The 25995-nt window shown below is 52.3% G+C and overlaps 1 protein-coding gene and 2 long non-coding RNA genes across 11 annotated transcripts; 2 read left to right on the top strand and 1 right to left on the bottom strand.

Annotated features, from left to right (window-relative positions):
* Positions 1–1685: 1685 nt before the first annotated feature.
* GMEB2 (glucocorticoid modulatory element binding protein 2) lies at positions 1686–19440 on the bottom strand. Of its 9 annotated transcripts, none has more exons than XM_081557535.1 (11): positions 19283–19440; positions 12797–12961; positions 12399–12496; positions 11720–11918; positions 7888–7991; positions 7445–7602; positions 5521–5592; positions 5113–5250; positions 4690–4812; positions 3617–4288; positions 1686–2203 (listed from the first exon to the last, which is right to left on the bottom strand). In XM_081557535.1, exons 4-10 carry the CDS (start codon positions 11840–11842, stop codon positions 3630–3632), a joined length of 1377 nt encoding a protein of 458 aa, XP_081413661.1. In that variant the 5' UTR covers positions 11843–11918; positions 12399–12496; positions 12797–12961; positions 19283–19440; the 3' UTR covers positions 1686–2203; positions 3617–3629. The 9 variants fall into 9 exon arrangements, with proteins under 9 accessions (XP_081413661.1, XP_081413657.1, XP_081413662.1 ...); XM_081557531.1 differs by having other exon boundaries at positions 11720–11847; XM_081557536.1 differs by having other exon boundaries at positions 11720–11842.
* LOC145532470 (uncharacterized) lies at positions 5318–10187 on the top strand. The gene is made up of 2 exons (XR_014073283.1): positions 5318–8215; positions 9755–10187. It is a non-coding gene; the product is annotated as an uncharacterized LOC145532470 (long non-coding RNA).
* A 114-nt stretch (positions 19441–19554) lies between the features above and the next one.
* Positions 19555–24950, top strand: LOC145532468 (uncharacterized). The gene is made up of 4 exons (XR_014073281.1): positions 19555–19716; positions 19834–20190; positions 20691–20773; positions 22205–24950. It is a non-coding gene; the product is annotated as an uncharacterized LOC145532468 (long non-coding RNA).
* Positions 24951–25995: the final 1045 nt, after the last annotated feature.

Below are 25995 nucleotides of genomic sequence, written 5' to 3'. Positions count from 1 at the left end.
GAGGAGCAGGGGCCAGCCAGGGGACCTGAGATGGGGGTTTAAGCTGGTCATACTGATCCAGAGCCCAGCACACTGGGGTGGGGGCTTGCCAAGGGAGGAACGCATGGGTCCTGAGTCCTGGCACATCTGGGGGCCTTCCGGGGTCCACGCCTCCTTCCCTCAGCTCCTCCTAGCACCTTCCTTATGGTGCCACTGCAGGTGCCAGGTTGTAAGCGACCCACAGCGCCCTCCCAGTGCAGCCCTGGAAGTCAGGGCATAGGTCTGCATCTGCCCCACTCCTCGTGCCTGCGGCTTTCTGCCTTGCCAGCTTCTCTCTCCTCTAGAGCCGTTCGCTGCCCTGCACTCACAGCCCCAGGCTTCAAACTATGCCTGGGACTTGAAAGCACAGCCCTCACCATGGTGAGGCCCACGCTCCGCCCTCTACCCATGGCCCTGTCTCGCACCACCTCTGCGAGCAGTTGCCTGAGTGCAGAACTGCGGTCCTCGGGGTTGCAATGCCTCTTCCTCCTGGAAGCCCTCCCTGATTCCAGGCTGAGGAGGGCTTGGCTCCATGCCTCAGTGATCCAGAGGGGCTGCAGCCCCAGCTAACCCAGCCCTCTCTACCACGCCAGGCTTGATGCCTGTGCACCCTGTTGGACGGGCTGTGCCTCAGTCCAGCTGCACATCCCTCCTGACCATGCTGACTGGAGACCAAAGCCAGTGCACACCGTCTGCTGAGACTGGGGTCCCAGTTGAGGCCTCATGGCCAGAGCCCACATCCTTCCTGGACACACAGGCGTGACTCACTCCTGAGACCAGAGGTTCACGTCCACACTCCTGGCCTCTGGGCCTCGAATCTCCACCTGCAACTTGCCTGCCATCTACCAGGGGAGGTCCACTCCTGGCTGCGTGGCTCAATGGGTGTCTGCAGGACCTACAGCGTTAGGAGGGGATTGGTCTCTGATGGAACATTTCCCACATGGTGGATGCTGGGCTGCTGAGATGTTCCTGCCTGGAGAACATGTAGAGCACTGGACACAGCCACTGCCAGCAACAGGAGAGGTGCTGGGTGGAGGACAGGGGTCCCAGGATGACCACCCTGCACCTTCAGTCAACTGGTCTTAGAAGGGCGCCAAGACACAGAAAGGGCAACCTTCCCAACTGAGGGTGCTCAGGCAGATAAATGAAGCCTCTGGCCCTGACTCACCCTCACAAAAATTAACTCAAGAGGATCATCTCAATGTCAAAGCTAAACTATATGTTCTACAAAAAGATGAAATCTTCACAGCCTTGGGGTAGGTAAATGTTTAAGAACATGAAAAGCCCTAAAAAAGTCAATAAACTGGATTTCATAAATATCCAAAATGACTGCTCTTCAACAGACGTCACTGAAAATAAAAGGCAAGGTGTTGACTGGAATATTCAAAATACACAAATTTGAGGAAGAACTGTAGTTTCTTAATCTTAAAATTCAGTAACTTGGGACCTCCCTGGCAGCCCAGTGGTTGACTCTGTGCTTCCCCCGCAGGGGGCACTGACTTCGCCCCTGGTCGGGGAACTGAGATCCACTATCAGTTTGGAACTGTAAAGGAAGAAGCCGCAGGCGCCCTGAGTCAGGGTCCTCGCCAGGTGCAAGTGCTGGGTGCAGGGGTCCCTGCTGGAAATCCATCCACTCACAGCCCTTCATCACAAGACACAGACACAGGTTATGAAAAATGTTTTTATTTGAAATCAAAGTACCAACCAGATACTTGCAAAACAACGTACAAAGTAGAACTCAGAGGTGTCTCTTGCCCAGGCTGCCTCCAAGCTCCCCAGATCCAATCCTGCCTCCTGGAGCCCAAGCCTAAGACAGCCCCCACATGCCTGGTGGGGGGAAGGGTGGGGCGCTGACAGCAAGATGGCCCAATCCCCACACCAGGCTGAAGGTTCCTGGAGGACAGTGGGCCCCTCCCCACACCTGGAGCTCGGCCCCCAGGCACCGTGTCTGGGAGCAGCCAACACGGTTCTGTCTATATGGCTCTGAAAAGAACTTCCCACCCAGTGCCCCGTGGCCAGCGGGCAGAGGCAGCTTTCCAGGGCGTAGCAGGTCTGAATGGTCAAGGTTCCAAGCACAAGATGCCCAGTTTCACTAGCAACATGTTCTGATATGATCTGAGCCGGATGCAGGACTGGCTGGGGCGCCCCATCCACAGGCTCAACTGCATGTGTATCAGAGACGCGCCTGGAAGAGGAACGTGTAACAAGGAAGTGACACTGCGCTGAAACCAAGCATGCCCGAAACGGCAGCCGACCAGACAAGACAGAAACAAAACAGCCTCAGTGAGGGCGCTGAGGTGGGTCCAGGGGACCTGATGGACGGAAGGACGGATGGACGGAGCCCAGTTCCCTTCAAAGTGCAAGGCGGGCAGAGGCTTCTCTCTGGGTCTCCGCAGGTGTCAGATGGACAGGAGGCCCAGGGTGGCCGTGGGTATCCCCCACTGCAGTGGCTCAAAGCCTGCAGAGCGGCCCCTCCCTGGTCTTTCCAAGTCCAAGACCCGAAAAGCAGATGGGCGGCCAGCCCACAGACACCCTCCCCATGAGCACCTGGGTGCCACCTCACCCATGCTGGTCCCAAACACCTTGGGGCACCAGTGTTAGCCAGTGGGGTGCAGCCCACCTCCAGGGGAGCCCAACCAGCATGGAGCTGAGCCCGGAGTTGAACACGAGACCATGAGCCCCGAACCGAGGCGTGTCCCCACTGGACGTGGAGTGACCCCTCCATGGGCCCTGGTCATTCTCTCCATGTGCCCTCTCCAGGAAAAGCCACAGGGCACACCCGCCTCTTGCCCCTGGGGCCGTCCCAACTGTCTCTGTGTACAAGACACTCCTGAACCCAGAGCAGATTGGGGAGCCCAGGCACTCTGCCTCATTTAGGTTGAAAACACGATAAACCTGACTCTTTGTTGGAGCCTACTAAGGGGTTCACTTAGAAACACCCACAGAGCATGTGCAATGGCCCCTGAGCATCTGTGGGCAGGGGTGAGGGGTGTTCTGGCCTGTGCTGCTTGGACCCCTGGGTCCCTCTGGCCAGGTGGGTGTCCCAGGGCCTGCACCCTGATCCCCGGGTGCCCTGGAGCCCCCCTGAGCCACGTGCAGACCTGCAGCACCACTGATGCTTATGCCAGAGACGGGAGAGCAGAGTGCTGGCCACACTAAACCTACAGAAAACTGTGGGAAGAAACCAAATCCATAGGATCCATGGGTTTCCACGCTTGGGGACAGTTCCCAAGACACGTGTTAGTAACGGGCTCCCCAGCTACGGGCTGAGGCCCTGCCCCTGCCCTGCCTCTGCCGCCAGCTGCACTGGGCCCCCGGCCCCCCACCTGGCTCCTCACCAAGGCCCCACGTGTAAACAGTATTAATAAGCAACAGATGGAAAAATATATTTCCCAAGAAAACAGGGGAGGAGGTTCAGAGCTCAGAGCCCCACGTCCCAGGCTGCTGCCACGTCCCTCGCCTCTCCTCTCCTGTCTGTCTGTTTTGGCGTTTCCTCTCTTTGGTTCAGCAGCCCCGCGTGGCCCGTGGGCACCGACCGGCGCTGTGCCCCCACAGCCTGAGGAGAGGCGGCTAGCCCAGTGCCCAGGTGGGGCCTCACCTTCCATTGGCTGCTACTTGTGCTCATGGCCCTCCGCCATGGCTGCCACCTCAATGGTGGCTGTGTGCTCCTCAGGTCCCGGGGCAGCCACAGCACTCTCGACAGTCCCTGTGGGCACCGTCACGATGGTGCTGCCCCCGGGCGACACCTGGGCCACGTTCTGCAGGGTGGGGCCCAGGCCGGGCAGGGTGAGCAGCTGCAGTGGGCTCACCACCTTGACCACAGTGCTGCCGTCCTGCATGGCGGCCGTGCTCAGGACCGTGAGGCTGGATGCGTCCGGGTGGATCTCCACCGTGTTGGGGAAGGTGGTGCCAGAGGAGGCCAGCACTGTGTAGCCACCAAGCAACGGCGAGGCAGGGGAGCTGGCTGGAGCGGCCTGGGGCGCAGCCTTGCCCAGCACAGGGGAGGGCAGGGTGGACACCACTTTGCCCAGTGGCACGCTGGTGAGCTGGGAGACGGGCACACCAGGGGTCAGGGCGATCTGGGCAGACTGGGCGAGCACCTGCGAGGCAATGGCGGCCGGCCCGGACGTGGCCCTTGCGAGCCGCGGCCGCTTCACAGGGGGCGGCAGGGAGACTGGCGTGAGCGTCATGAGCACGTTGCTGAGGTGTTGTGACTTGTGCTTGAGCTCCTTGGCCCGCCGGCGGTGCTCGTCACACTGCTGCTCCAGGGCTGCAGGGCAGGCACAGGGCGTCAGACCACCCACCACAGCTAGACGAGGGCCTGCACTGGCCTGGGGCCTGACCTTGCATGCTTGTGGGGACACTGTCTGCAGGGCCTTCTCTGACAGGGACCCACTGCTCTGAGGAAGCAGCAGAGAGCAGCTGGCTCGAGCCGCCCAACTGGGGCAGCCTTCCCTGTTCTGTCACGCACTCTGCTCACGCTAACGTTTGCAGGCAAGCTGCTTGGTTACAGAACCAGCCTGCCTCACACACACCAACAGGCACCTCCTGGGAAGGCGCCACCTCACAGGCAAAGCATGGGGTCAAGGGTGAATCTTGGGGAGATCTGGCTGGGGCCGTCTCAGTGTCACTCACCCCGTGCCTGCCTCCGCACACCCAAGGCCAGTGTACCTGCCAGGTCGCGGGCATACTGCTCCCGAGAACGGTCCATCTGACACTTGTGGCTGGCCAGCACCTTCTTCACCAGGTCCAACATGCCGAAGTTCTGTACGATGTTGTTGAGGAGGACAGCGTCTACACGGGCAGCACAGGCAAACAGTGAGAATGGCCCATAGCAGATCTGGGGCATTCCATACCACCTGCTGAGGTGTGGGACCAGGCGCAGCAGGTCCTGATTCTAGGGCTCGGATTCCTCCCAGCAGCAAAGAGGGATCCAGAGAGAGCAGGCTAACTGCCCACCCCTGCCGATGCTGCTGGGCCAGCTCAGAGCTGGAAGAAGCAGGCTACACTCACCGGCATCCTGAGGCCACCCCCAACCACGTCGAGCTGGAAGAGGCCTTGGGGCCCATAGACCAGGGCAGACGGACGGCTCACCTCGGAGCTGCAGGGGTGGGTCCTGAACCCGCTGCTGCAGGCCCTTCATGGTCTCCACCAGCTCCTGGTGGAACTCCTGTATGACCTCATCCAGCAGGCCTGCGTCCTTCAGCCCCCGCCAGAAGGCGAACGTGTCATCTGAGATGGAAGGAGGGGCTCAGAGATGGGGAGTCCTGCACAGGCAGCCCCACTGGTTCTTTCACAGGGAGGAGCAAAGAACTGCCAGGAGAACATGGCTCTGGGGGAGCCATGTGAGTGTCCCCCCAACTCCAACCACAAGTAGGAGTCCAGTGGGTCAGCCCTGTGCGTCCACCAAGACAATGCCCTACAGCCCACAAGTCCCCGGGGCGAAGCCAGCAGCAGGTGGGAGCCCCACCCCCACAGCAAGAAGCCCAGGGAGGCCCGCACCTCCAACGGCTGTGGTCCAGTCCCCTGGGTCCTCGCAGGTCTCGATGGTGATGGTCGCAGGAGCCCCATTCACTGCAACCAAGACGAGCTTGGTGAGCCTTGCCGGCAACAGGCCAGCACCCCACGCACCACAGTACCCCCCCATACCCTCCATTTGCAAAAAATTAATCAACGTGCATAAGCACAACAGAGGATCCACACATTATACATTCACTGCTAAACATGGACAAAGAAGGAGCTAGAAAATGTCTTCTCAAAGCTGCCCCCATGTCCACAATACTCTGCTGTCCTTGTCAGTTATGAAGTCTTCATGCCTGCCGGCCAGGGGCCACAGGCCAGCCTTCCTGCCTGACTTGTTCTCAGGAGCCCCTCAAGTCTCTGTCTCATTGACACCATCATCTGTCTCAACACCTGCCACATTTCCTTCTTGCAAATCAGAAGAGGTGGGACTTTGAGAGGTGTAAGCCACCCAGGCTGGTTCACCTCTGTCTCTAGTGTCTTCAGAGTCCTGGACACAGTCTGGATCTGGCCATTTGGGGCTTAGGAACAAGCCCAGCATCCTAACTTCTGGGTGAGCTTTCTGACCTCATGACAGCTTCCTCCATATCTGACAAAGACATCGGGCTGGGGAATGTCAGATGCTTGAAATAGCTTTTTCACAGTCTGGACTGATACAGAACCTTTAACTACACAATAGGTGACTCTGGTGTTCTGAGGACTCTGGCTGAAGAAATCACCATGGAGATAAGTTTAAGTAAAGCAACAGATTGTCCAAACCATCTAGAGACAACAGAATTCTAAGAGCTAAATCCCAAACCCCATGTGGCCTTTACCGGACATGGCACTCTGACTGGAGGCTCAGTGTTCAGAGCCTTCTTAGAGATCAGCCACTGCGGTCACATTTTACAAAGCAGAGAAGAAAGTGTGAACCCAATCATCCAGAGGAGGTCCTGTTCCCACAGAAGCCACTGGCCCACCAGGAATGGTGTCCCCCTGTGTCTCCTGAGGGCGGGGGCCTTGCCATGACCCAGCCCCTCTCACACTGTGTCATGCTGTCCCAGGGCCAGGCCATAACCCAATAACTGCAAACAGTGACCAATGGATGAGGAGAGTCAACAAGGGCCAGCCCCAACTGCCGGCAGCCTGCACGTTCCTGGATCTCCCAGAGGACTCCCCAATTAAGCCGGTTGCCAATCTGGGCAGGCAGGGTGCAGCGACTTATTCAGGGTGAACCCCAGGAGTTCTCTTTGCCCCCCAGCCTCCCCTCCAGCTTCCCAAGTACAGGACAAGGCCCCTCGACCAACCACTGTCTGGTCAGCCATGAAGACAGTCCCTGACACACGGCAGCAGGCCCAGAGTGACCAGTGGAGCAACAGCTGAGGGACAACCCAATTCCCATCTTGGGAAAGGCAGCACCACCAAGTTATCACTAGGTAACGTGAACAGGGAAACTGGGACCTGATTTCATTCCAACTTGTTTTAAAAAGAATCTCTATGCTCAAACATCTGGAAATAATCCCAGGGAACACCAAGGCCTTCTACCAGTTAGAGCACTATAAACACATGAGCAACTCAAGTGGCGGGGAGCACACACAAGCCCAGATCGGTGCTGAGGGGAGAGGCTCCAGGGCAAGGGCAGAGGGTGCTCCCCAAAACGGGCAAAGCTGGAGGTGGGCACTGGACACTGGCCCTGTTAATCTTCATGCTCTTCTCCACCTATGAATCATTGTATTTTATAATAAGAATAGCTTAAGAAAATAAAGTCCTTCAGCCTTCCCTGTGGGTAGAACAGCAATTCAGCTAGATTTCCTCAGTGAGGAAGGAGGTGGGTGCAAACCACTGGGGCCCAGAAGGGACAGCCGAGTTGACTGGAGGCCCCACGGAAGCAGCCAGCAGCAGAGGGGGCCCAGCACGTGGTACCTACCGTCAGCAGTGGCCGGCGTGAGTGGAATGTATTCGGTGGGCGTGGGGCTGCCCAGGGACGCGCGCGCCCCAGAGAGGTCGATCTTGGTGCTGCGGCAGGTGTTGGAACAGACCCTGTCATGCTGATAGAAGTCCAGCTCCCCAGAGTCCATGATCTTCCTGCACGGAGGAGGATGGGAATCACACAGGGTGACAAGGCTGCAGAGGCTCAGGGCCTGCCTGTCCTCCACCCCAGCACCACTCTCAAAGCGGCGTGGGAATGCCTGGGTGTGGCTCTGTCCACGAGGAGTGTGACCACAGCGGCTGGTACCCAGAGGGAGGCAGCTATCCTGGAGACTTCAGTCAGCACCAAGGGCTGGCCCTCTTCGAGAGTGGCCACAGTACTCCCTGACAGAGGGTCCCTGGCCAGTCCCGTGCAGGCCCCGCCCCCTCTGCCCCACCCACCTAAGCATGATGCCGTTCATTCGGATGGCTCGCTTCCAGTCCTTCAGGGTGGACTTGCCGGCCAGGTGCACAAACTCCTTGGGGCTGATGACGTGCTCATCGTACTGTGGACAGAAGAGCAGAGCAGGGTCAAGACGGAGCCTCCCCGATGCCCTTCTCTTCTGCCTGACCCTCTGTCCAGGGCCAGCCTGGGAAAGCAGGTGGATGGCAGGGCAGCCACTGTGGAGGTGGACATTCAGGATTTAGCCACTGGCAATCTTGACTGAAGGGGGAGGAAGAACCACCAGCTGAGCCAAGCCTGATCCTTGAGCTGCAAGGCCTGAGTGAGGTACTGGCCCTGTCCTGCTCCAGCGGGTGGTCAGGTGCTGCCCCCAGCAGGGAGGGAGCTGGGTGCTTGGTGCTCTCCCTCAACCACATACCCAGTGCCTGGGACCCGGGGAGCCCACCCCACTCGGAAACGCAGGGCGCTCTCTCCCTCCGGACAGTAAGCAGTGAACTTTCTTGTGCGTAACTTATTCCACAAGTAACATCCACATACAGCCCATCAAGTAACAAGAGACACAGTCACAGGGTCAGCTGTGAACACCCCTTCAGCCCGCCTGGCCCAGCCCTAACAGCACCCTTCACGGCATAGGAGCACATGCCTAATTCAAGCCAGGGAACTGCCCTCCCTCCTCACGCGTCTGCTAGTTTCACCCAAATGTGGCCTGAGAAGGTGAAGCATCCAACTCAGTCTTGTAGAACAACCATGCACTGGAACCAAAGAACCAACACACAACCGCATTTACTTAGAGCACAAGCAGGGGGGATGGATGTGTCACAGTCGCAGGAGAGGCAGAAACAAAAGCTCCAACGTAGCCTGGACACATGGCTGGACCTGGCCAGGGTGCCAGATGCCCCAAGGCCTCCCCTCCCCAGGGCCTCCCCTCCTGGGGCAGCTGCCCTGAGGTGCCCTGCAGTCTGTGTTGGGTTGGGCTCAGGTTACCCTGCCACTGGAGGAAAACTGCCTCAGCTCACATACAAGCCACACCAGCTCTGTCACGCTCCACAAAGAGTACATATGCTACAAATTGAAGGCTTGCCATCACCCTGTTTTGAGCAAGGCTATCAGTGCTGTTTTTCAACAGCAGTTGCTCAATCGGGTCTCTCGTGTCACATTCTGGTAATTCTCGTAATATTTCAAACTTTTTCATTAGTTACGGTGATCTGTGATCAGTGATCTTCAATGCTACTACCACGACTCCGAGAGCTCAGATGATGGTTACCATTTTTTAGCAATAAAGCCAAAGGCATGTAGATTGTTTTTAGACACAATACTATGACACCACTAACAGAGCACGGTGCAGTGTAAACATAATTTTTATATGTGCCGGGAAAACAAAAAATGTGTATGACTCTCTATTGCAAGGTGGCCTTCTCCAAGGCTGCCTGCGACCAGCCTGGGAAGCCCTCTTGATGGAAGTGACTGTCCTGACTTTCTGAGCCTGCACACTGTCCTTCCAAACCAGGAAGCCACTCTCTCCCTTGCCTTGGTTGGTTGGGAGCCGCCTCTGATTCCAGGAAGGCAGGGATAGTCAGCGTCCTCTCTGGCCACTCCCCAAGCATAGGAAGTCCATGCTGGACCCAAAGTGCCCCCCCACTACGTGATGCCTTCTCTGGCCCTGCCCCCACCTGACACTGCAGCACCACCTGATGGCCTGCCTCTCCCTTACATCCTGCCACCCCTCTCTGTCCCGCCTCCCTCTGAGGAACCAGGTTCTCCTCTCCTGGTTGGGCAGGTGTGCTCCACACTCAGGGTGGGCTAACTGGTCCCATTCACACCCATCCGACTGTACTGACTGCCCTGTCTCTCCTCTCCTTAACCTAGAGGAGCATCTCAGACTGACCATGGCTTCCTGACCTCAACATCTGTGAAGCATGCAGGTCTGTGTTTCTGCAGACAAAGATACCGTCCCTCAGTTTGTGTCTGTCTGATGTCTTCCTGAGCAGAGCCAGGTTGTGCGTTTGTGTCAGGAAATGCCACAGAACTCCTGCCCATTCCATCAGGAGGCTGTGGCGGAGACTGGCCCAACACTGACACCCAAACATCACCACTCATTTAGTGGGCAATCTGCAGGCTTCACCCTCTGTAAGCAGCACCTTAGTGATGGGGGTACTTGGAGACCAGCTTCCCCGAGTAGATGCAGCACCTCCTCATGGCGCTCTGACTCAGCACCCCATCTATGTTTGCTAGTTGGCATAAGAGTTTTAACTCTTCCTTGTTTGATGTAAATAAATGACATGAAATATACTGCAATAAATATGGGCGGATAGATTCTTATTTTTACTTGAATTGTAATCCATGACCATCATTCATTATTCTGATGCTAAAATGTCCCAGAGCCAGTGGAAGGTCGCTTGCACTGGCACTTACTGTAGATTTTGAAATGTGAAAGTTTGAACGCATTTGTTCAGTTTGGGGTGTGTTAAGTTTCTTGAACTGCGGGTGGCTATCTTTCCTTTGTTATAAAAGTTCTCAGACCCTCTCTCCTCTCAGAAGCCAGATAGATACGTTAGACTTTCTTGTGTTTCCATTTTCCCTTGCGACATTTCGCTAGGTAGTTGTCTCCATAACTTCTTCACTTTTGTCTTCCTGTTCGCTAATTATCTCTTCAACTGTGTCTAATCAGCTGTAAATCCACCCACTTAGTGTTTGATTTTAATTCTGTTTTTCATTTCTAGTTTTTTTCATATCTGCTTATGCTTTATTCATGTTTGTGTCTCTTTTTCATTTCTTGAAGTAATTAAACATAAATTAAACATAATTATTTTATATTTCGTGTCTCAGAATTCCAACCTGTAGTATTTGTGGGCCTTATTTTGCTGTCTGTGGTTTCTGTATGCACTCACTCAGGTGCTTCGTTTCCTTGTGTGCTCAGGGTTATGGGTTACTGTGAGCTGCTCCTTTTTTTGGAAATTTGTCTGTCAAAGTTACTTGAAACCTGAGATAAAGGTGAGTTCTTTGAAAAAGGATTTCTCATTTTGTCAGATTCCTGGGGGAGCCGTGAGCCAGGAACCATCTGACAACTAAACTCTTAGCTAAAGGTATTCACACTGTACAGGCCACATGTGACTCCTCAGGAGGGTCCCTACTCCACCTAGTCCTGATGTGGGAGGGGTGTTTTCCTTGTCCTGGGGGTAGGGGGGCTGGGAGGATGTGATCAGCATGTTTTCTAGCCCCCAACATTGAGGGTGGAGACCTCTGCAAGTAGCAGCATCACAGGGACAATCACTACCCCAACAACACACCCCAACTGGGAGCCCTGGGCTTCGGCTCCTCATCTCCTGCCCACAGGCTGAGAAACAGTGTCAGGCAAAAGTTAGCTGCCCTCTACAATCCACCTTTACCCAGGCCCCGGGCATACTTCCTCCTCTTTTGCCAGCTTAAGGAGGCATCTAGAAGATGCCTCATGAAAATAAGTGGCATTTTTAGCTGTTTTCAGCATAAGGTGAGTGGGTACCTAAGCTACCATGCTGCAGGAAAAGCAGACCTCTCTCCTCTCCACCTTACCCACGGCTGCTAATGAGTCTTTGCAAAGCAGCCCCCTTGTTTAAACTGCCCGACAGAGTCGCTCCAGGAATGGAACTCACTGCCCTGAGGCTCTCTCATGCCCTGGTGATATCCTGTTTGTCCCTGAAGCCTCCTTTTCCTCTGCTCTCCCAAGCATGGGATTTCTGCCTCCTGAACTCCCCATCAAGGTCACACCCCTGCCATTGGGGTCTCCTTTTGTCTGCTTCGCAGCTGTGGCCCTGGGAGCCCCTCCCTGCGGCCTGGCTGCACAGGAACTCTCACCTGCACACACTTCACATTTATGCCGGGGCACACAAACTTCCTCCAGATCAGGTTGGCCCTGCTGTCCCCACAGGTGATGGGGTACACGATCTCCGCCTCCAGGCTCTCCTCCTCTTCAGCCATCTTCACTTCTCACCAGGTGTGTTGACAGGGAAAGGGGCAACACAGAAAATCAGTTACAACTTCTCCAAAGCATTTCCTGCAAAAGCACAAGGTTAACTACCTTGAAAGAGAAATCAGAATCCAGGAGAGACTGAGACAAGACCAAGGTGGGCAGATGGCATTTCTCCTTGGCCCAAAGTAAAGACCAACTGATGGAAATAAAACTTCACCCACACCCTTATAGAGAAACCTATTCTTAACATTTGGAAGAACTCTGAGGCCTTTAATGTTAGGTTACAGAAAAAGGGCAAAGGTGGTAAGAGACTGCATTGCCGATCACAGGCAGCTACACTAACCAGGACCGCAAACCGAGCTCTCCCTGCTAGCCATGGGCCAACACCACACCTGCGGACCCTGGAGCCAGGGCCTCCGTGGTGCCTCAGGCCCACCTCTGGAGAGGAGCCTCAGGAGGGCCTCGGGAACCTTTTCCCCCTTACTGAAGGGAGGACAGTCCCCTCAGGCAAAACCACTTCTGGAGCGGCCTGCGGGCGCCACTGCCAGAAGGCAGGCTCCCTACCTAACACGGCCTCCTTGAGCTGCGAGGATGCCGTGAATGCGGCTGCAGCAGCCGCCGCGGCATTTTCCGTCTCCATGTTGTCCTCTGTCAGGTCACCGCTGGGGACAAAAAGGAAGGAGATAGAGGGGACATCAGCACCTCTGCAATAGCCAGCCCCACGCTCCACTACCGTTTCTGCTCCACTTTCCAGTCCAGCCAGAGGTCATGGTGCTGCTGACCCCACACACATCTCTCCTCACTTCACCTAGAAAACCTGGTTCCCAGCTGGCCTGATCCTTCAGAGGAGAACTTACCGTGCATTTGGGGACACGAAGCCATGACCTCGGCAGCGGGAGAAGAGACAAAGCCCTCAGCTCACCTGAGCCCCTCCGCCACCGCCCCCCCGAGCCCATCCTCACCCGTGTGGGGCGAGGTTGGTAGTGACCAGCACAGTCTTCACCTCCTCCACACCACTGCCGTCCGCCGCCGTGTCAGGTGTCGTCACCACCACCACCTCCTCCATGTGGACACTCACATCGGGGGTGGCCATGGCTCAGTGGACAGGAGACGCCAGGGCCCCGGGCCTGCAGGGCAACAGGGCAGGCACAGGGTCTGCATGGGGACCTTGCTACCTTCTGACAGTGGAGTGAGCACAGGGCGGAAGTCCCGGCAGAACCGTGGAGCTGCACCAGGCCCAAAAGCCCCGTGGTCACACTTGGGCGCTGGGGAGGAGCCAGGATACAGGTGGATGCCTCTGGAGGTGGGTCCTGTCAGAATCTAGGGCTTCGCACAGAAAGCCCTTGGAGACCCCGTCTCTGGTCTGGGAGACCCTCCCTGGTGTTATTTTTGTCTTTGCCTCTTTGCCCTCCGGTGGGCTCCAGCCCTCTAATCTCTATAATGGTCGCAGTCAGGCAGGCACTGAAAACTTCGGGGACCTGGAGGCAACTCACTGCTCCGCTGCTCTCCACCTTCTGATGCTTGGCTCAGGGCAGGCCAGGTACTGAGGTGTTACAGCACAGGGGACACGTCAGAGACCCGGCTTTTAGCCAGAGCACAAGAAAGGCGGCTCTGGGGATTGGAGCGTGCAAGAGACTGCAGAGAGTGGGGAGGTGGAAAGGGCCTGACCCCAGCCATGTGTGAAGGCCCCAGTCACTCCTCACCTGTCCATGTGCGGACCTAGCCCGAAATGGTCAGCTAAAGCTTTCAAGGACTAACCTCCAGGGTCGACCACTCCATAGGTCTCAGACCAGCCTCGGATGGCACTGAAGGACAGACACCCTGGCACAGGCTGAAGGCTGAGCTGACTCAAGACCACATCCGCCCACAGGAGGGGCTCAGACCCGTAGCCCAGGTCCACTTCTTGCTGTAACAAAATGCTCCATCCTCTACAGGGTCTCACAATATTCAAAGGATCCAGATGATGATCCAGAATTATCTACCACACAAAGAAGCAGGAAAGTCTGACCAATATGAGGGCAAAAATAATCCAAAGAAGCCCAGTCCGAGGTGACCAATGGAACCCCCAGTGGCCTGAGCTGTGGGTGCTCCTATTCCATGAGTGGAGCCTGCTATCCCTGACCGGGTCGGCACAGGAACCAAAGTCACAGCCAAGTGGAAAATTGAAAATAAAAATATATAATAACAAATAGAAACCCACCTTGTGGGCTCAGTATCAGAATGGAGATGAGAGAGGAAAGAGACACAGCAATGAAAATACAGAGCAGTACAAAAGATCTAATGTGAACAACAGAGAGAAGATGGAAAACAAAATGAACAGGGCTTCTGGGAATGCAAAACAAAAGAAGTTGGCCATCTGTATCACTGGAGTCCCAGAGGAAAGAGGACTGTGTGGTGCTGAAAAACAAGTCGGAAGAAATAACAGCTGAACACTTCCCAAGGGTAGTGAAAAATATAAACTTACACACTCAAGAAGTCCAACAAACTTCAAGTAGAATAAACTCAAAGAAATCTATGCCGAAAGCATAATCAAATTGCTGAAAATGGATGACAAAGTAAGAATGTTACAAAAACAGCAGATAAAAAGGTACGTATTTCCCACATGAGAACAGCAACCTAAAGGCCTTCGGGACACTCCCCAGAACCACAGAACCAGAAGCAGGGACTTCCTCAACATGCTGAAAGGAAAGAGCCTCAGGCCCGGATTCTGCGACAGGGAGAAGATTCTTCAGAAACAAAGGCACAATAGAGACACTTTCAGATAAAGGAAACTTAAGACAACTGGCCACAAGCAGATCTGCTCTAAAAGCAGTGTTAACAGGGTCCTTGGGACAGACAGAGATCACAGCAGAGGGAAGCCTGAAGCTTTAGGAATGGAGGAAGGCAACCCGTGTGGTAAATATCTAGTAAAACTCAACAAACAGTTTTCCCCTTCAGTTCTTTTTACTTATGTATTTAGCTGTGTCAGGTCTCAGCTGCGGCATGCACGATCTTTCATTGCCACACACAGACTCTCTAGTTGCAGCATCAGGTTTAGTTGCTCTGAGGCAGGTGGGATCTTAGTTCCCCAACCAGGTACTGAACCTGTTGCTTGCACTGCAAGATGGATTCTTAACTACTGGACCACTAGGGGAGTCCCCAAAATTAAGTCTTAATTTAAAAATATAAAACATACAACATACAACACCAAAAGTGACCCCAATGTAAACTACAGACTCTGCTCGATGATGAGTCACCTGGGCTTTGTGGATTGCAACAAACGTGCTGCTCTGGTGAGGATGCTGACAGGGAGGGAGGCTGGGGAGTGGGTATATGGAACTCTGGGGGTTCCTGTTCAATTGTGCTGTGAACATAAACTTGCCCCCAAAATGAGGTATGTACATTACAATGGAATGAATAGAGAGGACAGTAGAAAATGAAAAAAAAACAAGCTATAGGTGGAAGAAAATACTTGCAAATCACATGCAACAAAGATCTTGCCTGAAGAATACCCAACGAACTCAACAACAACACAATTTAAAAGTAGGCAGAAGATGTGAACAGACACTTCAGCAAAAGAGAAGTCCAAATGAGCACATAGAAAGCTGCTTGACATCATTAACCCACAGGAAAATGCAAACTAAAACCACAAGAATACTACTGCACACCTATTAGAACAGCTTAAAAAGCACCAACGAAGAGCTGATGATACAAAGACCAAGAGGATGTGAAGCAACCGGAATTCTCACACACAGCTGTGTGGTGCAGCCACACTAAGAGGGGTCTGGATGTTTCCATAAAGTTAAATACACTCCCCCTACATGACCGGCCAAACCCACTCCTAAGTATCTGCTCCAGAGAAAGGAAAATGTGTTCATACAATGTTACGACAGCTTTATTCATGACTGTCAGAAACTGGAAACAACTCAAATGACCTTCAATAGATGAACATAGAAAGACATTCCATGGGGAGCAGAGACAGCCTCTTCGAAGCACGGAGCTGGGAAAACCAGACCTCTGCAGGCAACAGAATGAGGCTGGACCTTCGCTTACACCACAGACAAAAATTAACACAAGACAGATCAAAGATCCAAACATAAGAGCTTATTCTGTAAAACCCTCAGAAGAAAGCAGAGGGGAAAGTCCTCCTGACACAAAATTTGGTAATGATTTCTTTCTTTCTTTTTACTTTTTGGCTGCAGTGGTACAATTTGTGGGATTTTAGTTCCCTGACCAGAGACTGAACCCAGGCATTTGGCAGTGAGAGCAGAGAGTCCTAACCACTGGACTGCGATGGGATTCCCTAGCAATGATTTCTTGAATATGACACCAAAAGCACAGGCAACAAAAAACAGATCAATTAGCCTCCACTGAAGTTAAAAACTATTGTGCACCAAAGGACACTCCTGGGAGACTGAAAAGGCGACCTACACACTGGAAGGCAGTGTCTACACAGCACATGTCCACTGAGGGATTCACACCCAGGATGCAGCTCAACGACAACAAAACGACCGGAACCACAGGCCAAGTATCATTTGGAGGAGACATTTCTCTGAAGGAAATCTGCAAACAGCCTGTTAGCCACGGAACAGATGCTCACCACCCTTAATCATTGGGGAAATGCACACGAAAACCACAAGGAGATACCACTTCGCACCCATCAGGATGGTTATTAAAAACAAACGGAAAGTAAGTGTGGTCAGGATGTGGAGAGACTGGAAGCATCCTGCACTGGTGGCAAACCAGCAAAATGGTGACGCCCCTGTGGAAAGCAGTCTGGCAGTTCCTCAGAAATTCACACATACAGGGACTTCCCTGGCGGTCCACTGGTTAGGACTCCACACTTCCACTGCAGGCAGCACGAGTTCGATCCCTGGTCTTGATCCCTGGTCAGGGAATTAAGATCCCACATGTCACGAGGTTCAAAAAAAAAAAAAATCACTTTAAAATCGCCCTTATCACCTGAAACTAACACAATCTTGTTTGTTAATCAGCTATAGCCCAATAAAAAGTTAAAAAAAAAATTGCCCTGAAAGTAATGTTGTTCTGTGGTACTTGGCTCTCATGGAGGCACCTCTGCTTTCACCAGGTAGGCCCTGAGAAGCCCAGAAAGCCACACTTGACCCCAAAGCTGCAGAAAGGCAAGGGCCCACCCTTCAAGAGCAGCTGTCCACACCCACATCTCAAAACTGCACAGAGCACTAAACAGTGAAAACCCACAAACTGGAATTTCTGCCTCTCCAACGGCAACTATATTAAGTTCTCAAAATTCCTCTTTCCCAATAATTTTGAGGTAAAGAAAACATGACGAAATATTTTTAAAACAGCATTTTGGGGCATAAATATATAAAAACAGATTAAAAATGTGTGAGTGCACAGTTAGTACATTAGATTCAGATCTAGCTTTCCATGTCTTCAAAAATATCAAATACTTTCCTTTGATAAAAATACGACCAGAAACGTAGCAGAAGGCCTAGGTCACACAGCAATGGCCCACAGACACAATTTCTTTGATCCTCACCTTGTTTCAAAATATTTAATTAGTTGCAACTTTTTCAAAGTTTACAGGCTTCACATTTTAGAAATCCAGATTTCCAGTGTCTCTTGAAGAATGTCAGACGCAGCCATTCCTGGAGGCGGCCCTCTAGCCCTGCTTTTCCTTGAGAATCTGGGCTTCCTCACCCTGCCTTCCTGGGGGGTGAGGGGGGCACAAGCACTAGCTGCCCAGTCTTGACCACGCCCTGCGTTACACTGGCCAGGCGGCATCAGGCTCTTAAGTGAGCAACCTGTATGCGCAAGTTTCTCTCCTGTCCAGCATGTCTTCCCAAAGTCTTAAGATACTTCCTACAAAGAAGTAATTTCTGACCAGTCTGCTTAATGTACCTTGTTACACTGGGGATTTATTTAATCAACTTGGTTTTATCCTAAACAGACTGGTGCACACTGTTGTACTCGGTTGTGCATGGTTGGTGGGAATGTAAATTGTGCAGCCACTACGAAAACAGTACCAGGTTCCTCAAAAGACTAAAAACAGAACTATCATATGATCAGCAAGTCCACTTCTGGGTGTATATGTGAAAGAACATAAATCAGGATCTCCGAGACACACCTGCACCCCTTGTTCACTGGAGCATTATTTACAACAGTCAAGATACGGGAGTAACCTCAATGTCCATGGACAGATGAATGGATAAAAGTTTGGTATACACACACAATGGAATATAACTTAGCCTTTAAAAAAAAAAAAAAGGAAATTCTGCCATTTGTGACAACATGGATGAATGTGGAGGACATTATTCTAAGTGAAATAAGCCAGACACAGGACAAAGCACTGCATGATACCACTTCCTGGAAAATCCCATGGATAGAGGAGCCTGGAGGGCTTGAGTCCATGGGGTCACAAAAGAATCCAACACAACTTAGTAACTAAACAACAACCACCACTTACATGAGGAGTCTAAAACAGTCAAACTTAAGAGAAGCAGAGTGTGGAATGATGGTTGCAAGCATTTGGCGGAGAGGGACCAGGACACGTTCGTCAGAGTAGGAAGCTTCAGATATGCAAAATGAGTAAATCCTGGAGGTCTGAGATACTGCATAGTGCCTACAGTTAACAATATTGTATACTTCAATTTTTGCTAATTAAGCGTTCCTACCACAAAGTAATAATGAGAGCAGGAAATTTTTGGTGACTGACAGTTTAATGGCATAGATCGTAGTTTCACAGGCGTACATGTAACTCATAAACTTGTATACTTGTTGTGTACAGCTTTTTTTAAAAATGAAGAAAAAGAAGACTTATGTAACTGAAATTTGTATTTGAAGTGTTAGCAAAGAAAGATAACCTTGGCTGTCTGAAAGAAAACTAAGTAAATCACAAAGTTAGGCAAGTATGTAACAGGTCATGACTGGCAGTGGACCCCCACCAAGAGGTTCACGTGGTTCTGATTCTCACCAAGGAGTCTGCAGGCATAAGGCCCTCACAGAAAGGGGCGTATCAACGTGGCCCCAAAGGTAGAGGGTTATGCATGAGTCCCTCATGGGAAGGGGGGGTTATCCCCGCGGCGCCCAGGAGAGAGAGGGATATCCACGCGGCCCCCACGAGATGAGGCGGCATCCCCGCGAGCCCCACGGGAAGGGGAGTATCCACGAGGCCCCCACGGAAACGGGGCGATCCACGCGGCCCCCACAAGAAGGCGGGGCATCCGCGTGGGACCCTCCACGCGGCCCCCGCCCAAAGCCCACCCTAGCGCCCGCCGCCCGCCGCCTTCCGGCAAGATGGAGGCCGCGCCGCCGCCGACGCGCCTGACGCGGACCCGTGACGCCCGTGACGCCCGCCGCGCGCCGCCGCCCCTCCCCCGCTCCCCTCCCCCCGCCGTAACGTCCTGACGCTCCGCAGGGACCCCTGACTGGACGGCGGCGCGCGGCGGAGCGAGAGGCCTCCCCGCGGGGGGGCGGCGGGCGCTTACCTGAGCCGCGGCCGGGCCTGCGCGGGCGCCGGCAGGCGGGCGGGGGTGGCGGGCGGCGGCGGCGGCCGGGCGGCGGCGGCGGCCTCGGGCTCCGCTCCTTGTTGGGGATTCGGCGGCGGCGGCGGCGGCCGCGGCCCGGGCGCGCGCTTCCTAGTGACGCAGGCGGCGGGGCCGCGCACGCACGGGCAAGGGCGAGCCCGGGGATTTATTTGGCGCTCGGCGTGGACGCGGGCTGTGCCGAGAAATAAGGCCCGGGGAGGCCGGGCGCGCGTGCGCATGGGTGTGGGTTGGGCCGGAGGTGGATGTACCTGTCCTTTCCCGGGGCTGCGGGTCACGGTGCCCTCGCCTCCGCCCGCTGGCTCACCTACGTGGCACGGAGGAAACAAGACCCGGGAAGGGGGCGTAGGAAGACTCGTTTAGGGGTGGCGAGGAATGTGAGTGACTTGCCCGTGTGTGAAAGGGTCTCCCCAGAGGCAGGCAGGCGAGAGGGCTGCCCTGGGGGTCGTACAGTCCGAATCCTGCGATTATCATGTTTTATTTTTGTATTACAGTTAGTCATAAAGACGGCTTTGAACATTCTTACTTCTGGATCGGCGCGGCGCCCCCCAGTGTTCCTGTGTCGACACCCAACCGCGCTGTCCTATGCTGTAGTCACTGACCACGTTTGCTCATCTTAATTTGCGTTAACTGAAGTTAAAATCTAGTTCCTCCGCTATCAGAGAGCCACGAAGGACACCCTGAAGTAGGGTTAGGATCGCTGTGAGAACTCTGTTAAAATTACAGTAACTGGCTGGAGTTATAAAGACCCTAGATTTTCGAGAACATGAGACGGTTAGCAGCACTCAGCTTTCATGGGATTCCTTTGACTTGAGAGCCAGCACAACCAGGCCTTAATGTTTGCTTGAAAGGTGCAGTGGGGGCCCAGGGGATGGCAAGTGGGGTTTACCTGCCCTGCCCAGGGCCGAGGCACGTGTGAGACATCCCGGTCAGCTTCTGCCGCAGGACTCCTGGAGGAAGCAGGGCAGCGGTGGGGTTGGCCATTCCCACACCTGCCTGTGTGCCAGGCGGTTGGGGGACCCAGAGGGTGGCCGAGGCTGGCTGTTCGCATACAAGAGCAGGCAGGTCCCAACTCTCTTCCTGTGTAGTGTCCCTGCTCTGCCTGCTGGCAGCTGCCCGTGACTCAGACCCTAGATGGAAGCCTGCTGGGTCCCTGGGTGCTCCCTCTCAGAAGGCCTAGAAGTCTGAAAACAAACGCCTTCTTTAGGACCAAACTCTGAACCTGTGTTCATACTTGAGTAGGAAGACCACTGAAAGCCATTTCCCAGGCTGGGAAATTTTCAGGCCACCTTCATTTTGGTGATGTTATAATCTGGAGAGTTACACTTTCATTCTGTTTTCAATCACGTAGAATGTCCTCGGGCCAGTGATGAAAAAGTCACCGTTTGTAAAGATTAAACTGTTGAGCCTGTGTCAATGCTGTTTTATCACCAGGTAAATATGGAAGCTGGAGAAGGAAATGGCAACCCACTCCAGTACTCTTGCCTGGAAACTCCCATGGATGGAGGAGCCTGGTAGGCTGCAGTCCATGGGGTCACTAAAGGTTGGACATGACTGAGCGGCTTCACTTTCACTTTTCACTTTTATGCATTGGAGAAGGAAATGGCAACCCACTCCAGTGTTCTTGCCTGGAGAATCCCAGGAACGGGGGAGCCTGGTGGGCTACCGTCTCTGGGGTTGCACAGAGTTGGACACGACTGAAGTGACTTAGCAGTAGCAGCAAATATGGAAGCAGGTGCTCGTGGTCTGTATTTGAGTTTCCGTGTCCTCACGTTTCTGAAGTGGCTGCTAATAAAATCAGAGGGAGGGGTTCAGAAGATGTAGAGGGCAGGGACCAGGCCAGGTCTTGGTGCTGCATGGCCAGGTGAGCTGTGGCTGCCAGCCCTGGAGTCTGTGGGCACCCCAAACTCTCCAGTCTGAGTTTGCAGGGCCTCGGTGTATGTCTGCTACAGAACCTGACACCTGATATTTGGACAGAAGTGCTGTACTCTGCTTGGCTGGCAGGATGGACTAGCTCCTCCTGGCTAGGGGCTGGGATGGTGCTTTCTCCCCTGGGCTCCCATGGGGATGGGAGCTTCCAATCTTGGTTGCCTGCAGAGGAGAATAAACCTATGAAAGAGTGATCAACAGGCCCAAGAATGCTGCTGGGGTTGCCAAGCCCTGTGCTTTACTTCAGCTCTACCACACACAGTCCTCGACCAAATGGAAAGCAGGACCATGACGGGCCGGCTAACCCAACAAATCCTGTCCCCTCCTTCCTCCACTCTGCCGGCCTGCCAACCCCAGGGTCCAGCACCTCCTGCCTGGGGTAGAGCAGCACATGCTCTGGATGTTACAGAACTGAGCGTGGGTGAAAAGTTGTATTCGAGCTCAGTACACACCACTCTACCTAGTGTGAGAGTGTGACGTTTATTGATACCGTTTCAGATTCACTCTGCAGCCAACTTTTAAGAAACTATCCCTCATTTAGTGTTAAAGCCCAAGATATTAAAATATACTTTCTTTTTCCAGCCGTGTGTCTATGTGAGGCTGGATTTTCTCGTATGCTTCAACCACTCTCACTGATTCTTTTTTTTTTTTTAAGGAAACTGTCATTGTTTTTCATTTTATTTTTTTTGTTGTTTTGTTTTTCATTTTAAGATGTTGATGTGTGACAGGTGTGTAGTTTTTAAATTCATTCAGTTCAGTTCAGTTTCTCAGTTGTGTCCGACTCTTTGTGACCCCATGAACCACAGCATGCCAGGCCTCCCTCTCCATCACCAACTCCCGGAGTCCACCCAAACCCATGTCCATCGAGTCGGTGATGCCATCTAACCATCTCATCCTCTGTTGTCCCCTTCTCCTCCTGCCCTCAATCTTTCCCAGCATCAGGGTCTTCTCAAGTGAGTCATCTCTTCGCATCAGGTGGCCAAAGTATTGGAGTTTCAGCTTCAACATCAGTCCTTCCAATGAACACCCAGGACTGATCTCCTTTAGGATGGACTGGTTGGATCTCCTTGCAGTCCAAGGGACTCTCAAGAGTCTTCTCCAACACCACAGTTCAAAAGCATCAATTCTGCGGCGCTCAGCTTTCTTTATAGTCCAGCTCTCACATCCATACATGACCACTGGAAAAACAGCCTTGACTAGACGGACCTTTGTAGGCAAAGTAATGTCTCTGCTTTTTAATATGCTAAGTTGGTCATAACTTTCCTTCCAAGGAGTAAGTGTCTTTTAATTTCATGGCTGCAATCACCAGCTGCAGTGATTTTGGAGCCCAGAAAAATAAAGTCAGCCACTGTTTCCCCATCTATTTGCCATGAAGTGATGGGACCAAATGCCATGATCTTAGTTTTCTGAATGTTGAGCTTTAAGCCAACTTTTTCACTCTCCTCTTTCACTTTCATCAAGAGGCTCTTTAGTTCTTCACTCTCTGCCATAAGGGTGGTGTCATCTGCATATCTGAGGTTATTGATATTTCTCCCAGCAATCTTGATTCCAGCTTGTGCTTCCTCCAGCCCAGCGTTTCTCATGATGTACTCTGCATATAAGTTAAATAAGCAGGGTGACAATATACAGCCTTGACGTACTCCTTTTCCTATTTGGAACCAGTCTTGTTCCATGTCCAGTTCTAACTGTTGCTTCCTGACCTGTATGCAGATTTCTCAAGAGGCAGGTCAGGTGGTCTGGTATTCCCATCTCTTTCAGAATTTTCCACAGTTTATTGTGATCCACACAGTCAAAGGCTTTGGCATAGTCAATAAAGCAGAAATAGATTTTTTTTTTGGAACTCTTGCTTTTACGATGATCCAGCGAATATTGGCAATTTGATCTCTGGTTCCTCTGCCTTTTCTAAAATCAGCTTGAACATCTGGAAGTTCACGGTTCACGTATTCCTGAAGCCTGGCTTGGAGAATTTTAAGCATTACTTTACTAGCGTGTGAGATGAGTGCAATTGTGCGGTAGTTCGAGCATTCTTTGGCATTGCCTTTCTTTGGGATTCCAGTGAAAACTGACCTTTTCCAATCCTGTGGCCACTGCTGAGTTTTCCATATTTGCTGGCATATTGAGTGCAGCACTTTCACAGCGTCATCTTTCAGGGTTTGAAATAGCTCAACTGGAATTCCATCACCTCCACTAGCTTTGTTCGTAGTGATGGTCCCTAAGGCCCACTTGACTTCACATTCCAGGATGTCTGGCTCTAGGTGCGTGATCACACCATCGTGATTATCTGGGTCATGAAGATCTTTTTTGTACAGTTCTGTGTATTCTCGCCACCTCTTCTTAGGATCGTCTCTTCTATTAGGTCCCTACCATTTTTGTCCTTTATTGAGCCCATCTTTGCATGAAATGTTCCCTTGGTATCTCTAATTTTCTTGAAGAGATCTCTAGTCTTCCCCATTCTATCATTTTTCTCTATTTCTTTGCATTGATCGCTGAAGAAGGCTTTCTTATCTCTCCTTGCTATTCTTTGGAACTCTGCATTCAAATGGGTATATTTTTCCTTTTCTCCTTTGCTTTTCACTTCCCTTCTTTTCACAGCTATTTGTAATGCCTCCTCAGACAGCCATTTTGGTTTTTTGCATTTCTTTTTCTTGGGGATAGTCTTGATTCCTGTCTCCTGTACAGTGTCACGAACCTCCATCTGTAGTTCATCAGGCACTCTGTCTATCAGATCTAGTCCCTTAAATCTATTTCTCACTTCCACCGTATAGTCAAAGGGGATTTGATTTAGGTCATACCTGAATGGTGTAGTGGTTTTCTCCACTTTCTTCAATTTCAGTCTGAATTTGGCAATAAGGAGTTCATGATCTGAGCCACAGTCAGCTCCTGGTCTTGTTTTTGCTGACTGTATAGAGCTTCTCCATCTTTGGCTGCAAAGAATATAATTAATCTGATTTCGGTGTCGACCATCTGGTGATGTCCTTGTGTAGAGTCTTATCTTGTGCTGTTGGAAGAGGGTGTTTGCTATGACCAGTGTGTTCTCTTGGCAGAACTCTATTAGCCTTTGCCCTGCTTCATTCTGTACTCCAAGGCCAAATTTGCCTGTTACTCCAGGTGTTTCTTGACTTTCTACTTTTGCATTCCAGTCCCCTATAATGAAAAGGACATCTTTTTTGGGTGTTAGTTCTAGAAGGTCTTGTAGGTCTTCATTAAATTAATTACTGTTTTTTAAATTTCTCGGTTTTAATTCTTAGTGTGGTCCCCATTGTCTCGTAAAGCCCACATAAACAGCTCTTTGGTGGGGGGAGATTCTCTAAATTTGTAAGTTTATAAGAGTTCCCTGAAGCCAAAAAGTTGGGGAAGTTTTCTCAAAATTCCTAGTACATCCATGAAATAGATGATTGTCTGGTGCTTGAAGTGATGTGTATGAGGATAGGGAAAGTGCAAACACGTCACTGTAGGCATGTCTCAGAGGTCTGAGCTGGGACTCCCTTCACCACCGCTGGTAGGGAGTCCTCTCCAGGGTAAGGAGTTCAGGGGATCAAGATTTTTGTCTTTATACTTTTCAGTGATACAGGGAACATTATGTTTGTAACCAGAAAAAACATTGTCATAAGATAATGTCTACTCTTCTTTTCCCCAAAGTAGACTTTGTGAAGATTAAAAACATGCTTTGCAAAAGCATAAATTACCACTTGTACATAAGGTTTTATTGAATAACGTAGGTTCTCACAGGGCTGGGGCTGGGTCTTCAAATCCATCACTGTTCTGGAGTCAGACACATGTAATAAACGCTTAACTCGTGTTGAATATACAAATAAGTGCATGGATGTTTTCAAAGTTACCAGTTACATAATTACAACTGCTGTCTGGTTGTATTGTGTCCTCCACAGATGTGTTGACATCCCAGGTCTCAGGCCCTCAGAATGTGACTTCATTTGAAACTAGGGTTGTTGCAAGTGTAATTAGTTAAATAATGAGGTCGTGTTGAAGTTTGTGTGTGTGTTCGTATCTCAGTTGTGTTTGACTCTTTGCAACTCCATGGACTGTAAGCTGCCAGGCTCCTCCATCCATGGGATTCTCCAGGCAAGAATTCTGGAGTGGGTTGCCATGCCCTTCTCTAGGGGATCTTTGTGACCCAGGGATCAAGCCCAGATCTCCTGCATTAGCAGGCAGATCCTTTACCATCTGAGGCAAGCCGCTGTCTTGGAGTGGGGGCCCCTGATTCAGACAGTGATGTCCTGTAAGACAGACACCCAGGGAGAGGCAAAGACCTGAGTAATGTGTCCACAAGCCAAGGATAGCCAGTGTCCAGCAGGGCCCCAGCTCAAGTTCCCTATCCCTAGGGAGTCCCCAGCTCAGAGCACCAGCCACTCACTGGGGGTGCAAATCCAAACACTCCCTTCCCAGGGTCCAAGTCACCAAGGAGAGCTCAAGGCAGCTGGACTTCACTCAGGAAAGAAGAGATCAGGCCAGCTATGTGGGGGGGTCATCCACACGCTGAGTCCTACCTGCCCGCCGGCCTGCATGTACCCTTCTTGGACCTGTCCCTTTCCCAACATGCTGAGTGCTGGGGACACGACCATCTCACAGCAGGAGGGGCCCCCACACAGGCTCTGTGGGCACCCATCTGATGACAGGTGGTCCAGGCCCAGGCCTGTCCATCAGTAGCCCTGCGGGGGTTGGAGAGACTGCCTTTCCCAACAGCCAAGTCTGGGAGCCAGAGGCTGGCC

This window comes from Giraffa tippelskirchi, chromosome 13, assembly GCF_054371585.1.
Source record: "Giraffa tippelskirchi isolate mGirTip1 chromosome 13, T2T-mGirTip1v1.2.pri, whole genome shotgun sequence".
Classification (NCBI taxonomy): Eukaryota; Metazoa; Chordata; class Mammalia; order Artiodactyla; family Giraffidae; genus Giraffa; species Giraffa tippelskirchi.
The sequence above is the reverse complement of the archived record's forward strand: the minus strand, read 5'-3'. Positions and strand labels throughout refer to the sequence as shown.